The following is a 16193-nucleotide window of genomic DNA, read 5'->3' as shown; positions in this document are numbered from 1 at the left end:
GTCACCTCGGGCTGAAGCGTGCAGCAGGGCACCAGATATGGATACCTACCTACGTAGTCTGGTTTGGACGCGTCTGGATGTCCAGCTGATCGTCAATGCAACCCCAGAGCGACGGTGCTAGCGTGCCTGGCGATCAGTCTTCCTTATTGATTGGATGGCGGCTGTATAGACCCATGCTTTCTCTATACACGCTGGGACGCACCGGCCTCAGCTCAGCAACCAGACCCAGCCGATGAGCGTAACCATCCATCCATGGATTCCATACACCGCCAGAGACCTTGCACAGTGAAGACAAGAGAGAAATGCAATATAAAAGCCGGCGTTTGCCCCCTTCACAATCGCAATCCAGCACCTCCAGCCCAAGCCTCTTCAACAGCGATCTTCATCTCCAACCCCTAAGTCAAACCAATCGACCAACCCACTAAACAATGCCTTACCTCCAATCCATCGACGTAAGTCCCTTCCTCCCTCCTTACCCACCATCCTACCAACAACCACCGGCGCCACCTAACACAACCCAGGTCCGCTACGGCGAAGACCCCAGCAGCGAGCCCTCAGCCGGCATCAAGACAGTCGACGGCTCCAGCGCCGACATCAACGCCGGCTTTGGCGGAGAGTACGCATACCTACCTAACCCCCTCCTCCTCCTCTACTGAAATCCCACCTGACATCCCTACTCCAATAGCTTCGTCTGGCTGATCCCAACCTACGGCTCGGCCGCAACCGCCGCCTCCAGCATCCGCATCATCATCCAGGGCGACGCGGACTCCGCCTACTACGACCTGGCCAAGGGGGCCGGCGGCGACTACCGCTATCTCCGCCTGGAGCGCGACGGCGGCGCCAAGATCAGCGAGGTGAAGCTGCTGCGCCGCGGGGACGGGGTCGATTTTGCGGCGGTCCAGGCGCTGGGCTTCCAGGGGGTTTCGGGGGATATCAATGAGGGGAGGGGTGGGGACTTTTTGTATCTTGTTTGGAAGTATTAGGTGGGCTGGAGTTCGTTGATGTTGGTGCGTACCTAACCACTATACCATGTGCTTAGGATGTCAGGTGTGCCAGGCAGTCGTGTTACGGGGTTGTTGGTGTCTGAAGATTGGCGCGGGAGGAGGTTCATGTGGCAGTTTGTCTACCTGTTTTTGATTCATGTGTGATAGAGTCTGATTTATGTGATTTGAGTGTCAAGGTCTAGGTATACTGGTATTGTGCGTAGATTAGCGTAGATTAGGTTAGCCCTAACCTTTCCAATGCTGCTGTTTATATACTCCCTTCTTGACTGCAATCTGTATTTGCTTTTGCTTTCGAGTTCGATATGGTTGGTTATGGAATCATGCAGCTGGCCTGCAGTACCAGGTGAATGACGTGTTATGCAGGATGGATGGGTTAGAACCCAACCTACGCACATCACTGCGCTTCAACCTCACCTGCCATTGCTGAACAACTAGGTCTTCACACACCATGGGTTCAAACACAGGGCCTTATCATCTGCCGGTAGTTAGCTACGCAGATCTAGAACACAACAACCCCGAGAACCGGGATAAAACAGCCGGGGAATTTACCCAAGCACTCAGGGACTACGGAGCGTGCAGGATCCGCGACCATGGGATCCCGCAGAAAGGAATCGACAAGTGCTTCGAGAGGGTGAGTGCTCCGTCCAAGAATCCTGACGGCGAGCTAATATCGGACAGTGCCGTGCCTTCTTCGAGCGAGACGCCAGCGAGAAGATCGCCGATGCTGAGCGCGCCAGGTCCAGCCCGGTGGGCATCAAGATGGCGCGGTTCGTGCCGTACGGGGCGGAGAAGACGCGCGGGGAGCCTCATCTCGAAGAAGTCCTGCAGCTCCGAGACGCCATCTTCGATGTAGCTGCTGATGCCGCCTTATCCATGTCCCCCGAGGCGCAAGACCTGATTGATTCAGCGCGAGACCTGCACAAGGCATGCGGCAGCATCCATCGCCCGCTGCTCGAGTGCCTGGAGTCCTCGCTGAGCCTATCCCCGAGCTCTTTGACAGGCGTCCATAGCAGGGAAAACTCGTTCTTCGCCCCTACGTATTTCGCGCCGTGCTCTCGCGAGCAGGAGCTCCTCCGCGTCCCCGCGCATATCGACCCGACAACCCTGCTCTTCAACTTCCCAGACTCCCATGGCGGACTAAAGGTCGCGGACCTCCGGGGGATATCGGGGACGGAGAAGATATCAGCCACAGAAGTTCAGCATACGGCGCCGTTCATCGATGCGGGTTGTCAGACTGGGGAATTCGTTGTTGTCGCTGGGAATCTCTTGCGGAAACTGCTTGGGGACGCCGGGATCAAGCATGCGGTGCATTACGTCGAGAGGCCGCTGGGGTCGTCGGGTTTCCATCTAAGTTACTGGACTGTGCCGGATATGCAGACGCGCGTGCAGTTTGGGGGGAGATGCGAGACGGTAGAGGAGTATTTGGCCAGGGTCTTTCCGTCGACGTTTAAACAGGGGTATTCTTGATCAACGTATCAGTGTTGTGGTAGGTACAATGAGTTAGGAAGGCGCTGGCCGTGCTAGAAGCCGGGTTGGGCTTTGGTGGAGTTTGGCAGTTTCATGAGAAATAATGGTAGGTGGTATTGTTACCCTGCCAAAATCAGTCGTAAGGTAAAGGTAGATAATTATACACGTTGTCGGTCATCTATATACATTATATATCACAAGACACCAAAGGTGCAGTATCTGTAGATCAAACAAGTATTGCCTCTAGTGGAGAGCAGTGAGTATATATAAAGCCCGCGGGCAATGTAACCGGCGCTCAACGGAGGAGACGGGCAGGCAAGAGCACAAGGACACATCCTCAGCCCAAGCAAGCGACATGGATAGGTCGGGAGGCAATAACCTACCACCTACCAGCCCTCCTCTTACCCGCCATAGCCCTCTTCACAACCTTCTGCGCCTCCGGTCCAAAATCCGGCTCGCCACCGAGGGTTCCCAAAATGTCACCAATGTAGTTGCTCGCCTTGACGCCCTTCTCAAACCCACCGTGCCAGTTATCAAGGATGCCCTCAACAACCTTAATACCAGCACGGTACAGGTTCTCCGTCGCAGGGGTGAACGAGTCCTGCGCATCAGTGGTAAACAGGTTCATGAACGGCGACTCGCCGAGAGGCGGGCGCTCAAAGTCCGACGCCGTGCGCATGATGATGATGCGGCTGAAGTCGACAAGCCCCGCAAGGGCGCCTCGGAGCATGGACTCGAGCGTCGCGTTGTCTTCCTGCTGCGAGGTGCAGTAGGTGCCGCGGCCGTTGGTGAGGGTCTTCGTGGTGTTGGAGAAGGCCTCGCTCAGCAGGCGGCCGGAGAAGTACACGTCCGAGGTGGAGGTGTCGCATTCCAGGACGAGGGGGTCCTGGGTAGCGGCATCGTAGATCCCGCTGTCGGACTTGTACAGCTGTCTGTAGGCCTTTGCGGCGTCGGAGTCGGCGAGCGTCGCGTTCTTCGCGAAGGTCGCGGCGATGTGGCGCAGGGCGTCGTTCAGCTCGAAGACCTCGGTGCCGTAGATCGACGACGGGTACTGGTTCGCCGCGGTGGTGGTGGAGCCTTGTGGGAGATAGCCCGTCGGCATGTTGGCGGTGATCTCGCGCGCGTCGAACTCGTACTGCAGCGCGACTTGCACGGCGAAGCGGGCGAAGGTGACGGAGGCTGTGGGGCCGACCTCTGGGTTGATGCCTGCGATGCCGGCGAGGAGGAAGTAGGTGCTGGTCAGGTTGAAGGTGTTGGAGTACAGCAGGGCAGACATGGTGGTGGCCGCGTTGATCTCGCCCTCGCCGGTGACGAGCTGGCAGATCTCATGGTTGGCCGTGCAGTGGATGGAGGGGAACAGGGGCGAGAGGCCGGGGAGCGAGATGTTGTGCGCCAGCAGGTTGAACTCGGGGATGCCGTGCCAGATCTCGGCTTCGGGGGTGAACATGGACACAATGAAGACCTTGGGGGAGAGCTTGGGCTGGCGAAGGATGTCGATGGAGGAGGAGGAGGCCCCCGAGCCCGAAGGCAGAGCGGAAGCGAGCAGCAACCCGGCGACAAAGGACTTGACCTGCATCTTGCGCAACCTACAATCTCTACAGAACTCAATCCTCTACGAGGGAAACGCTGGTTTAAATATTTTCATTCAACAATGAAAATGGTTATCGCTGTGCCGATCACGACCCACCAGAACAAGCCTTGCATCCCCACAGCGTATCTGCAGTTGGAGCTTAGCCTTCCGAGCTCTCCGTGCCTGCAGATAGCGAATGATAGATACGCCATAGAAACTCCCGATTACGTTTCTCGGCATGCTCCGTCCTCCGTCACGTTATCACCGATTTATAGTCCCTTCTCGTGCTTCTTCTTGCTGGCCTTGTTGCCGAACGGGAACCCGGCCGTGCGCTTGTCGGCCCCAGTCCTCCTGCTAATGCGTCCATGGCTGCTGGCAAAGAGCACGCACCAGAGTCCGACAGCTGCAACAGAGGCATATCCGACCATCGCAATGAGGAACACACCCTTGGCATTGACAACGTAGCGAGTGTATGCGTAGAATGCCGAGGCCGCGTGGAAGGCAGACGTCACAACTAGCGTCGGTACCGCATACGGCGCTTTCGGGTCGTCCTCGGACTCTGGGTCTTCGCTTGAGAGGGGGTCAGAGAGGCCGGATGTGAGAGGGATGTTGCCGGTGAGCATGAAGGTAAGGGTTGCGAGCGCGAGGAGGCTGAAGCCGAGGCAGCGGGCGAAGTAGACTTCAATTGCTAGAGTCACTCCATCAGTACAGGGTGCAAGAACAACGAATCAATGAGGAGCTTACGAGTCGCAGGACGGGTCTCCTCAAGAAGCATGGCCGAGATCCCTTGCGGGACGGAGATCAGAGCGGCGCTCTGCAGGGCCAGCCAGGCTGATGTTGAGTAGGTGTAGGCGTAGAAGACCTGGGCTGTTAGCGAGATCGTTCCTGGGCTGGAAGGAGGGTCGCATACATCCATGATTGGTTTTTGCTTAGATTGTGAGATCGAAATTCAAGTGTTCGTGAGGAGAAAAAGCTTGGGGGAAGACTGGGATAAATAAGAGAGTCTGAAGCTGTCAGGATGATGTCACTCCGAACTGCCCGCACTGCAACACATGAACTGCTGGACTATGATGTCGTCAGCCACGTGAGCTTTTAGGCTGAAGGATAACTTGTAGATCTAGACATTAATTTGAGAATGTTCTGAGAATTGGTATTTCATATCGCGTAATGTTTGTGTAGTGTGACTGCAGACCAACGCCGTAACCCCGAATAATGTACTGCCAAAATGACCTCGGTATAGAGGCATGCTACCGGTTGATATCGCTCTGCTGTAGATATCGCATGAAGCTCGCGTCTTCATTAGATGGTCCACCCTTCTCACCCAGTGCGCTCTGGTATCGCTGGCTGAGTCCCTCATCGTCGCCGGCCGGAGGTGCATAATCCTCGTCACTATCCGAATCCGGGTCGTAGGCCCTTCCCATTGCTGCAACTCTTTCGTCTTCCTCTTCCTCTGCTTCGCTGACTGTCTCGGCTTCCTCTTTAGCTTTAGCCTTTGAGCTGGACAGGTTCATATCCTTCATCAGCTTTCCAAGTTCGACTTCTCTCTTGTTCGCCTGCTCCTCCTCGCGCTCTTTCTTCAGGCGCTCAAGCTCCGGTTTATAGTCCTTTTCGAATTCCTTGCGCTTCTCCTCGACGGCCTCGAAGAACTCGTCAATGCCCTCGCCCGTCATCGCACTCACGCCCACGACGTTGAGATGTCGGTAGAATTCCTCTAGCATGAGGCTCATGCTGTTGAGCAGAGATCCCATGTATCCGCTTCCGCCCATGCCGCCTGCTCCGCCTTCACCTCCGAACTGGCCTGACTCCTCTTCTTCCCGCAGCGCCTGCTGGAACGCATCGAAGTCGGTCATCCATTCCTTGGCAAACTCCGCATCCTGAACATCCGTCTTGTTGAAGACCAAGATCATCGGGAGCTTTGTCTTGTAAAGGATACTGCAGGCGTAGAGCATGTTGCTCATGAAGGTGCTGGTGGAGCTCGTGCGGGGAGTATCAATGATGTAGGCAATCACGGTAGGGAACGACGAGGCCAATGTCTCGAGCAGAATGCTTCCAGAAGCGCTCCACACGAAGACCTCAATTTGTCCGGGGGTATCGACCAGAAAGTGGTTGATTGGCTTCGCGGCGGGGTTCTCGGGATTCGGAGCGGCGCGCTTTTCGAGCAACGCAATAATCTGGTCGACCTTGGTTGCGTACAGGTTGAGCGATGTCAGGATGCCTCCATTCGGTCCGAGATTATACTGCTTCATGACTTCCTTGTAGTTGATGGCATCGCGGATATCGATGTTGCTTTCGAAGGGAACGGTGTGGACTGCGGGGTCGAGGTTCAGGACGTAGGGAGGCTGCTTCTTCGAGTGAAGGTGCGAGTTGATTCTCTGCATGAAAGTAGTCTTTCCGGAGCCTATTCAAGACAGTTAGTGTCGAAATTCCGCCGATGCTCCCAGAGATGCGTTGACGAACCTGCCATGCCGACGCAGACGACGGCCACGGGTGATGTCGCCATAGTGAGCCAAATATCCCAACGCTCTCTATTATATTGTAGAAAAAGAGTAACCAGGTCTGCAAAAAGGAACAGTTCGAGTGAAATAGCTCCTGGCGTGTGCCGTATGCTTGACGATAAAATGTCGACAAAAAGTGAGGGGAAATTGCCAAAGGCGGTGAAAGAAGGTCTCGACCGTACTGTATTCCGACGTCATTGCGAGCTTTCTTCTTAACCATCACAACAATTCAAAATGACGCTGGAGGATTTCGAGAAATCCCTTGCGGAGGAGCGTGAACGGGAAAGCCGGCGCGAGAGGAGCGACAAAGACAGGCACCGTCACCGGCATCACGACCGCGACCGCGACCGAGACCGAGACCACCGCCGAGATCGAGACCGCAGCAGAGAGCATCGGCATCGACATCGCTCTCACCATCACCGTTCGCGCTCTCGCGAAAGGGAATCAGACAGAAATAGCGAATCGCGCAGAGATGATGGCCACCGCCATAAACGCTCACGCCATTCCTCTGATCATGGCGACGATCGAGACCACCATAAACGTCGGCACAGGGACGAGGAAAAACGGGAGGACGAGCCAACCCCTGTTGCGGAGATTACGCAAGAGGAGCCTACGAAGCTAAAGAGAGATGCGTGGATGGAAGCTCCGTCCGCATTGGATATTGACTATGTCCAACGGCGCGAAAAGACTCGTCTCGAGGAGGAGCCGAAACCGCGCATGTTGCAGGCAGACTTTGAGCTTAAGATCCACAACAGGGAGCTGAATACCCACTTGCGCGATCTGAAAGAAGGGAAGGTGCTAGAGGAGATTGAGCAGGAACCGGCCGAACATAAAGTGGACTACACCTTTGGCGACGCGGGATCGGGCTGGAGAATGACCAAGCTCAAAGGCGTGTATCGAGAGGCGAAGGAAAGCGGTCGATCTGAGGAGGAGGTTGCCATTGAGCGCTTTGGGGATCTGCGCTCTTTTGACGATGCCCGTGAAGAGGAAGCGGAACTGGATCGCCGTGAAACGTATGGCGAGGGCTATGTCGGAAAGGAGAAGCCCACGGGCGAACTATTCCGGGAGCGAAAACAGGAAGAAAATGTACATCACGATCCGCATGAACATCTTCGCGACCCTGAAAAGGAGTACGGCGCTCGTGGACAGGGCCAGCCGATGGAGACGGAGCCCCCTGTTCGGACCACACAGCATCTTGATCTCACGGCCTTGAACAAACTCAAGGCGCAAATGATGCGAGCCAAGCTGAAAGGCGCACCGGATGCCGCAGAGCTTGAGGAGCAATACAATGCCGCCGCGGCCGCAATGGCTAATCGGAAAGAGCCGGACGTGATGGTGCTCGGCGTGATGGAGAACAGGATGCTTGCTGGGAAGCGGAATGAAGTGAAAGCTATACAGAACAAACGCGGTTTGGAACGAGGCAAGGTGGAAGAAAATGAGGACATGACAATCGCGGATATGGTCCAGGAGGAGCGCCGGAGTCGCGGCCAGTTCGGCGGAGAAGGACGGCGCCTCGCTGAGAGGATTGCAAAGGACGGCAAGTTCGAAGTAAGTGACGTCTTACCTTTAGAAGTGCTCGGTATGCTGACAGTACATAGAATGATCTCGAGTACATGGACGACAATGCCTCCAAACTGGCCCGCCGCGTCCACAAATCCGAAATCGACCTCAAGAACACCACGATCAATGAGCTGCACAAGATGAACAAGATCCTAGACAACTGCCCGCTATGCCACCACGAAGACACCAATACGCCTCCAGTCGCCCCAGTTGTATCACTAGCCACAAGAGTCTACCTAACACTCCCAACCGAGCCCGAACTCAGCTCCGGCAGCGCCACAATCGTGCCCATCCAGCACCGCACCAACCTTTTAGAATGCGACGACGACGAATGGGAGGAGATCCGCAACTTCATGAAGAGCCTCACCCGCATGTACCACGATCAAGGCCGCGACGTCATCTTCTACGAAAACGCCGCGGCGCCCCACCGCAAGCGCCACGCTTCCATGGAAGCCGTGCCTCTTCCCTACAGCCTTGGAGAGACATCGCCGGCCTTCTTCAAGGAAGCCATCCTCTCCGCGGATGAAGAGTGGACGCAGCATCGCAAGCTCATCGATACACTGGCCAAGTCCAAGCAGGGTCTAGGTCGGAATGCCTTCCGCCGCTCTCTCGCCAAAGAGATGCCCTACTTCCACGTGTGGTTCCAGCTTGATGGCGGGTTGGGCCATGTTGTTGAAGATGCCAACCGGTGGCCAAAGGGTGATCTCTTTGCGCGGGAGGTCATCGGAGGCATGCTGGACGTTGGCCCGGAGATCATTAAGAAACAGGGACGCTGGACGAGAGGAGGAGACCGGCGCGTTGGCGGGTTCCAGAGCCGGTGGAGGAAGTTTGACTGGACAAGGGTGCTTGTTGAGGGGTGAGCTTTGTACATTATTTGAGGCTGCAATAACATTTTGGTGATGAATGCAGCGATATTTCATCATACCCAAGAGTTCTCAGCATGTTTGGTGTAACTCTCTCTTACTTTGATATCTGTCGGCCCTGTCGTGATGGGAGCTATTAGCAGGTTTCCTTCGGTACAGCTCTTCAGCCCTGCTATGTGATCTGGTAAATACCTTCGTACCCGACAACGCCTTACGGGACTTCCCCGAATATTTCAACGTCGGTTAAAGTTGTAGATCCTTCTGAAACTTTGTGAAAGGCAGGTCGGAGATAGACCGAGGCTGGGGGTGTCCGGCCATCCAGATTCTAAAAGCACGCTCAGCTCTTCCCTTGTCAGGGACCTCACGGCCTATGTCGAGTAACGTGTCCTCTGCCTCTCGGACGTTCCTCCTGACACTCTGAATTCCCCTACTCGTCCTCGGGAAAAGATAACGCGAGACTCCCCGTGAGCGTTGATAAAAGGTGGGGCAGGACGTGGGGGAGTTCTTCCAATCTCTCTTCTCCAACTCCGACTCTTCTCCCTCTTCTCTCCCTCTCGTTTCCATCGCTTTCCTCTTCTTCTTTAGGCAGTCTTCTCCTGTGGTTCTTGGTCAGTCGAGCCTCCTCTCTGTCTTCATATACCCATCCAGGCGCTTAGTCCGTCTGCAGCACCGCAATTGACCCCGCATTACCCCTCGCTTATCTCTGCAAGGTACCCTCATACTCCGTATATAGATCCCTGACTCACTCAGCCCTACTGTACTACATATCTTCTAACAGCGCTGAGAAGATACACCGAATACCCTTAAGATGTCCCCCAAGCCAAAGGTCCTGCTCCTTGGCAGCATCGTCCAGTATGCCCTCAGCAAACGGCATTGTGGATGTTTACAGACTAACAAGCTCAGCGCGCACTCCACCTGGAACTCCCTCTCCTCCCTGGCGGACCTAGTCTCCCCCAAGGCCACAAACCGCGCCGACTTCATCGCAGAATGTAAGTCCGGCGCCCTGGACGGCGTCGTCGTCGCATACCGCACCTTCGACTCCGTCTCCATCACCGGCATCTTCGACGAGGAGCTCGTCAACGCTCTTCCCACCTCACTAACCTACCTCGCGCACTGCGGTACGTCATCCCCTTCATCCCCTTCATCCCCCTTCTGTTCCCCATCCTAACAACCCCCAGGAGCCGGCTACGACCAAGTCAACACACACGCATGCAGCGCGCGCACTCCCCCATTGCGCGTCTCCAACGTCCCCACAGCCGTCGACGACGCAACCGCAGACGTAAACATGTTCCTGATAATCGGCGCCCTCCGCAACTTCAACGCTGGCATGCACGCCCTCCGGCAAGGCCACTGGCGCGGCCTCACACCCCCGCGCCTGGGCCACGACCCCGAGAACAAGGTCCTGGGGATCCTGGGCATGGGCGGCATCGGACGCAACCTGAAGCGCAAGGCCGAGGCCTTCGGGATGAAGGTCATTTACCATAACCGGCGCCAGCTGGATCCGGAACTCGCGGGCGGCGCGAAGTATGTCTCCTTTGAGGAGCTGTTGAGCACGAGTGATGTGATTAGTTTGAATCTGCCGTTGAATGTGCGTCTTTCCCTTCCCTGTCTTTTGATCTCTGTTGGATGGATTGAGGGGTGGATGTGCACGCTAATATGACCATTGAGTGTGTAGAAAAACACCCGCCACATCATCAGTACTCCGCAGTTCGAGGCTATGAAGGACGGCGTCGTGATTGTCAACACGGCCCGCGGCGCTGTTATGGACGAAGATGCCCTCGTCAAGGCCCTCGACAGCGGGAAAGTCTACTCGGCTGGTCTGGACGTCTTCGAGGACGAGCCTAAGATTCATCCTGGTCTTGTAGAGAACCCGAATGTCTTGCTTGTGCCGCACATGGGGACTTGGACTGTTGAGGTAAGGCGCTATCAAACACCACTATCTGCATGCGAGTATGGCAGTGACTAACGTGTGCAGACGCAAACTGCGATGGAGGAGTGGGCGATTGAGAATGTGCGGTTGGCGCTGGAGACGGGCAAGTTGAAGAGTCCTGTTCCTGAGCAGGCTGATTTGTAGACGACGGAGCGAGAATCACGAGATTACTAGAGGACTATAACATGTATCAAGTTGTTTAGATATATATAGAATCGGCTGATCAAACCCGGGCCATGACTTTGGACATAGCAGAAGAAATGTAGATGAAATAGAAAAGTCGTCTAGAACACAGCCAAACGCCTTCGTGCTGCCTTGTCCCAGCTGCATAAATGAGGATATAAACTCCGAAACCATGGAAAGGACGTAGTCCTAGTGAATAGACCAAAATAAATGGGTGGTGATATCAAGACGGGATATATGAGCGAACTCCACGGCAAAGCGCACCAAATGAAAGAAACCATAATAGACTTGGTCTAGAAACGATCGTAACACAGAAGCCTGCCAGCACGCCAATTTTCTCATATTACAGGTAAGAAGATTCGTCAACGGGGAGAAAGACGGCTCACGCGTTTACTCCCGGGAAACATACCAGGACCGGACAACCATGCCGCACAAGCGCTTGACCACCTGTGTAGTACCCTTACCGCCGGCTTCTTGTTCAAGGAACTTTTGCGCAACATATAGCTTGGCACCGGCGTCTTTCTCATTTGTGGTGATTGGCTGAGGGAAGCTGTGCGGAAAGTCGGCCCATCGTTGGCCAAGATGGCGCGCAATTGCAATCGAGTAGGTGACGTCTCGGTTCTCGTACGTATCCAGAAGCGTGCGGCAACGACCCAGTGTATCATCGATTTCTTTCGCAGCGCTGGCTTCATTGTCATGAAGCGTAAGGAAGTGGCCGATCGCACTCCAGAAGTCCAGCTGGCGCTGCATGAGCTGATCGGGTAATGAAGGCGGGTTGGCGGCCGGTTGCCGAGTCGGGAATTGTGCGAGCGGGTTCGAGTCTAGGTGGTCGCCGGTGATCATGGCTTCAATCACGTCCAACCGCTTGGAGGTGGCTAGGAGATCATAGTCCGGCTGGCTTCCATTCGATACGTTCATCACATGGCGACATAATGTCATTGTACTCCAGACAACCGATGCTTCGAAGCTCTCCAGCCGCGCAAGGACATTGGGGTCATTCAAATTCCCGTTGAATGCCTCGATCAATGCGGAATATTCGGCCATTAACTGGGCATTCGCTAGCAGATGGTTCAGCGCCTTTTCTGAGAACCATCGAGTCTCAAAGAACCGATCAATAGCGGGAGCATATGTAGCAAGGAACACGGCTTGTATCTCCTCGAGACGGTTTGGGGGAAGGGCGGTAATAGGATGAGGGGGTGGAGGCGGAATACCCCGTAGGGCAAGAAGATCGCTGATCTGGACTTGTTTCACTGGAGAAATTGTCAGTTAAGAACCGCAACCCGAAAAGACCAGACTTACACCTAAAGCTTGTCGTCTCCGAATGGCCCGTTGTGGTCGTCGCGGGGTTCACAGTCGGCTGCAGACCGCCGTCGGTAATGTTTTGGACGCTTGCCATCTCGGACGAGTTGCCGTGGTTGAGTGACGGGTCAATGGAGGAATTGTACTCGTAGCGATCTGTAGATGTCGACGGAGATTGCGAGGGAGCGAAGGGTTGAGATGAGGCCGGTACGTAGCCTGGAGGCGCAGCAGGGTACGACGACTGCTGAGGAGAAGGGTCCTGTGGGTTGACCACCAGCGACGGCTGGGGATTAGGAGCGGGCTGTATCGCAGAGGGCGTTGGTTGCTTGAAGACCGGGTCGTAGCCTAAACATTCACGCTTGCTCTTGACGCAGTTGCGGCAGACGGGGTGTCCCTCGTCACACTAGTGGGGGGGTGTCAGCGGCAGCTTGAAAGCAAAGTAATAATTAAAGTGCGTAATAAAAGAGTAGCCGAATGAGCACGTCGACAAAAAAGGAAATATGAGAAGAGTGGGTATGGGAGGTCGGGGAGCGTCAACAAGCGACAATAAATGGCGGGGTTCCCGGTGGTGGGCTGGACGCGAGCCGAAGATTTTGGCGACGCAAGCGAAGCAGCACAACGCAACCTCCCCCTCGCGCATTCCACATACGCCAATTGCTCTTCTTTTTGCGTCTTGCAACTCCCTTATGCAAAATGCTTCATTTAGAAATTGTTTACGTACCTTAATCCGTCGCTTGCGACACGTTAGACACCCGGTTTTCGTCCGCCGCTTGACTTCTTTCTTGTGCCTGCTGGACAGCATCTTGTTCGCATCGCCCTGCAGCTGATAATGCATCTGACCGCCGGAGTTCATCGATGGATAGCCCGCCATGTACTGACTGACCGAAGACATCGGAGGCATAGGCGATCCAATGGGAGCTTGCGGGATCTGCGAGGGTTGGCCCTGCATTGAAGGGTTGGAATGAGAAGGCGAGGCACTGTGATGGTTGTTATACATGTCGGGGGGCTGTTGCGACTGTTGATGCGATTGCTGGTGCTGTTGAGGTATTTGGGCCTGCGGCTGTGACGTCGGTGCATTCTCCTGGGGTGAATAATGGTGCTGCGCCGGTTGCTGTTGCTCATATGGTTGATGCTGCTGAGCTGGCGGCTCCGAATGTAAACCGTTCGAGGGCGCGGGGTTCTGAGGGACAGGGGTCGACGAAGACCCATGATGCTCTGTGGTCTGATCATGTGCCGTCGTCCCATTTTCATTTATTCCGATGGCAGCCGTCTCCTCGTCGAAACGATCAAAGGAGAAGTGCTCATTGTCATGTAAGTCGTCCATCGCGGGCATCGTTGTGTCCAGCGGTGGTAAGGATGTATCGATCGGTGGTAGTGCTGGTATCGTCGAGTCTATTGGCGGTAGCGACATATCTATAGCTGGAAGAGCCGTGTCGTCGGTCGGTAAGGTTTTATCAATCGGGGGGAGCGAATGGTCAGCATCCGCAGCTGATGGCTCATCCGTATGCGTCTTGGGAGGTTCCGAGGGAGGTATATCGGCCGGCTCACCAGCTGGCTGCGGCTCGCCCGGAGGCTGAGCCTGCTGGGTTGTATCCGCCATCAGCCTTGCCAATGCCGTTCTAAACTATCCCAGCGCAAGTAGCGGTTCCCTCGACTCGACAAAAATTCAACGCCCCAGCCACTCAACGAGAATTCTTCGAGTGTATTCGAGATCTATCCGTGTCCAACGAGGCTTCACGCAATATTGGCAATGCCGTCCAGTCCCTGCACTGTCAACAAAGCAGTTAGTGGCATGGTCTGGTAACAATTTGTGTAGATCAAGAGAATCTCGACATTGTATCGCCAGTCGGCGTGCGAAAAAGTCGTAGAAAGTCCATGTAGGTCCTGGCCGGGGAATTGTTCGAGAAATCGAGAAGACCGTGGTCAAGTCCAGAACGATTATAGGCGCATCAACCATAGCGTGCCCGACCGTCAATTACGAGACTCTTGATGTTCGGAGACTCTTGAGCAATTCATGGCCTTTGACCGGTCTGTATGAATTTGGACGCGACCGCAAGAAACCTCTTCAATGCCGGGGTCCAGATTTTCCTTGCGCAGGAAAGCCCCCCTCCGTCTGCGGCGTAACAAAGCCAGACAGCGAAAAATTTGCAGCCATTTTGGTGTATCCAAAAAGCTGATGAGCCGGTGCGTGGAGAGAAAAATCGTATCTCGATTCTCGATCTCGAAGTCGGGGAAGAGTCGGGGGGGGAAGGAAACAGGCCGTTCGAGGCTCTTTTACTCACCTTGTACTGGTCAGATAAGCGAAAAGAAGCGAGCCGAATAACTATATTCCACCAGAACGCTGTGTTCGGCACCAAACAGGCTCCGCAACTGGCGAGGCAAGAGGACGGGGGGTGTTGCGACGAAGGATGTTGCGCGATGGAAAGAGGAGAGGGCCTGAAGATTAAAAGATTGGAGCTTGTCCGGGTCCGCCGATGAAGAGATCAACCACCAAATTCCTGCTGTGGCAACATCAACATACTACTGAGTATACCCTCTGCAACGTCTACCAGAATTTCCTTTTTGCTTTCAATCACATATCACTCCAATCTCATACTCCTCTACGGTCGAGCTTTATCGCATAATATGTAATCTTATTCATTCCCTATTTTCTCATTGCTTTCGGCTTGCGCTTCTTGAATACCACGCCGCCGGCAGCTGATGGTTCCTCTTCCTTGGGCGGCACTTCATCGCTCGGTTTATCCTCCTTTTGTGGTTCTTCTTCCGCGGTCGTATTCTCAGCCGAATCCTCTTCGATTTCCGACTCCTTGAGCTTCTTCACCTCCTTCGTAGACGCCAACAGCGCATCTAGATCCTCATCCTCACCCTCCGCCCCAGGGTACCGCCTCGTCCTCGACCCCCAACCCTTACTAACAAACCGCTCAGCCTCCCTTTTCGCTTCCTCTTCCTCCTCATCTATATCCTGATCATGTTTCCGCTTCCGAACCCCCAACGTAGGCACTTTTTCCCCGTCCTCCTCTTCCGCCGGTCGTATTACCTTCTCCGAGACGGTCTGCCAATCCCCCGCCAGCGCCAAATCACGCCGGTACTCGTCTGGAATAGCAACTCCCATCTCCGCCAGCTGCGCCATCTGCTTCTTGCGCTCTTCCACCGAGACCGGCCTTTGCGACGCGGGTGCGGATGTTGAAGAGGCCGATTTCTTCCATGACTGATTATCCCCGGCTTTTCCACCGCCACCGGCAACAGACTGCCTTAATCGCTCGACCTCATCCTTTGCGCGCTGTGAGTCGCGTTGTGACCGTTCGTTGTCGCGGTGGATCTCTCGTAGGAAGCGCTTCAGGTTGCTTTGGTGTTTTGCTGTCGCTTCGTGTTGCGTCTTCTCGAAGGCTGTGTCACGGATGTAGATCTTGCATTGCTTGCACCAGAATTTTGGCTAGTTCAGTTAGAAGTTGTAGATGTTGAATTGAAATGGTAGAATGAAAGGGTGGCGCGGCTTCACTTACTGCTGATTTCCAGTATTCTGCCATCGGCGATAAGTCTTCTCGTGTTTTAATGGCTGCTATGAGGATATATGAATATTCTGTCCGGGATCTGCGAATATGAAGGGGTGGTCGAGTGCAAGTTGGTTTGTAGAAGCTCTGGTGTCGCCCGCGGCGTTAGATTCCAATCCGGACCCAGATGTTTGCCGCTTTAAACGAGATGTCGCAGAGCCTCCGTGGCTACTGCTGTGCGTCTAGATATGTTTCTCATTCATAAAATAGCGAAGTATGTCCTAGAACTTATCTCTAGAAGGTATTTCCTCATCTCATCCTAGATTGCCCA

The 16193-nt window shown here is 54.8% G+C and overlaps 9 protein-coding genes across 9 annotated transcripts; 4 read left to right on the top strand and 5 right to left on the bottom strand.

The window, feature by feature from the left end:
• Positions 1–428: 428 nt before the first annotated feature.
• On the top strand, positions 429–983 carry DSM5745_09630 (uncharacterized protein; the record flags this gene model as incomplete). Its single annotated transcript, XM_026751646.1, has 3 exons — positions 429–452; positions 522–616; positions 686–983. 3 exons carry the CDS (start codon positions 429–431, stop codon positions 981–983), a joined length of 417 nt encoding a protein of 138 aa, XP_026599994.1.
• A 469-nt stretch (positions 984–1452) lies between these two features.
• Positions 1453–2471, top strand: DSM5745_09629 (uncharacterized protein; the record flags this gene model as incomplete). Its single annotated transcript, XM_026751645.1, has 2 exons — positions 1453–1635; positions 1683–2471. The coding sequence occupies 2 exons, from the start codon at positions 1453–1455 to the stop codon at positions 2469–2471; spliced, it is 972 nt and encodes a 323-aa protein (XP_026599993.1).
• Positions 2472–2850: 379 nt separating this feature from the next.
• Positions 2851–4047, bottom strand: DSM5745_09628 (purine-nucleoside phosphorylase; the record flags this gene model as incomplete). Its single annotated transcript, XM_026751644.1, has 1 exon — positions 2851–4047. One exon carries the CDS (start codon positions 4045–4047, stop codon positions 2851–2853), a length of 1197 nt encoding a protein of 398 aa, XP_026599992.1.
• Positions 4048–4310: 263 nt separating this feature from the next.
• DSM5745_09627 (uncharacterized protein) lies at positions 4311–4957 on the bottom strand (the record flags this gene model as incomplete). The annotated part of the gene is made up of 3 exons (XM_026751643.1): positions 4311–4729; positions 4786–4903; positions 4952–4957. The coding sequence occupies 3 exons, from the start codon at positions 4955–4957 to the stop codon at positions 4311–4313; spliced, it is 543 nt and encodes a 180-aa protein (XP_026599991.1).
• A 331-nt stretch (positions 4958–5288) lies between these two features.
• DSM5745_09626 (putative ATP binding protein) lies at positions 5289–6541 on the bottom strand (the record flags this gene model as incomplete). The annotated part of the gene is made up of 2 exons (XM_026751642.1): positions 5289–6439; positions 6499–6541. The coding sequence occupies 2 exons, from the start codon at positions 6539–6541 to the stop codon at positions 5289–5291; spliced, it is 1194 nt and encodes a 397-aa protein (XP_026599990.1).
• A 229-nt stretch (positions 6542–6770) lies between these two features.
• DSM5745_09625 (putative cell cycle control protein (Cwf19)) lies at positions 6771–8956 on the top strand (the record flags this gene model as incomplete). Its single annotated transcript, XM_026751641.1, has 2 exons — positions 6771–8084; positions 8135–8956. The coding sequence occupies 2 exons, from the start codon at positions 6771–6773 to the stop codon at positions 8954–8956; spliced, it is 2136 nt and encodes a 711-aa protein (XP_026599989.1).
• An 811-nt stretch (positions 8957–9767) lies between these two features.
• On the top strand, positions 9768–11033 carry DSM5745_09624 (D-mandelate dehydrogenase-like dehydrogenase; the record flags this gene model as incomplete). Its single annotated transcript, XM_026751640.1, has 5 exons — positions 9768–9811; positions 9863–10077; positions 10138–10547; positions 10635–10874; positions 10935–11033. The coding sequence occupies 5 exons, from the start codon at positions 9768–9770 to the stop codon at positions 11031–11033; spliced, it is 1008 nt and encodes a 335-aa protein (XP_026599988.1).
• A 429-nt stretch (positions 11034–11462) lies between these two features.
• DSM5745_09623 (putative C6 finger domain protein) lies at positions 11463–13971 on the bottom strand (the record flags this gene model as incomplete). The annotated part of the gene is made up of 3 exons (XM_026751639.1): positions 11463–12322; positions 12372–12774; positions 13093–13971. 3 exons carry the CDS (start codon positions 13969–13971, stop codon positions 11463–11465), a joined length of 2142 nt encoding a protein of 713 aa, XP_026599987.1.
• A 1044-nt stretch (positions 13972–15015) lies between these two features.
• Positions 15016–15898, bottom strand: DSM5745_09622 (putative formin binding protein; the record flags this gene model as incomplete). The annotated part of the gene is made up of 2 exons (XM_026751638.1): positions 15016–15804; positions 15875–15898. The coding sequence occupies 2 exons, from the start codon at positions 15896–15898 to the stop codon at positions 15016–15018; spliced, it is 813 nt and encodes a 270-aa protein (XP_026599986.1).
• Positions 15899–16193: the final 295 nt, after the last annotated feature.

Source organism: Aspergillus mulundensis (assembly GCF_003369625.1).
Source record: "Aspergillus mulundensis strain DSM 5745 chromosome Unknown scaffold_12, whole genome shotgun sequence".
In the NCBI taxonomy this organism is placed as follows: domain Eukaryota; kingdom Fungi; phylum Ascomycota; class Eurotiomycetes; order Eurotiales; family Aspergillaceae; genus Aspergillus; species Aspergillus mulundensis.
Note: the sequence above shows the minus strand (reverse complement) of the source record. Positions and strands in the feature narration are given on the sequence as shown.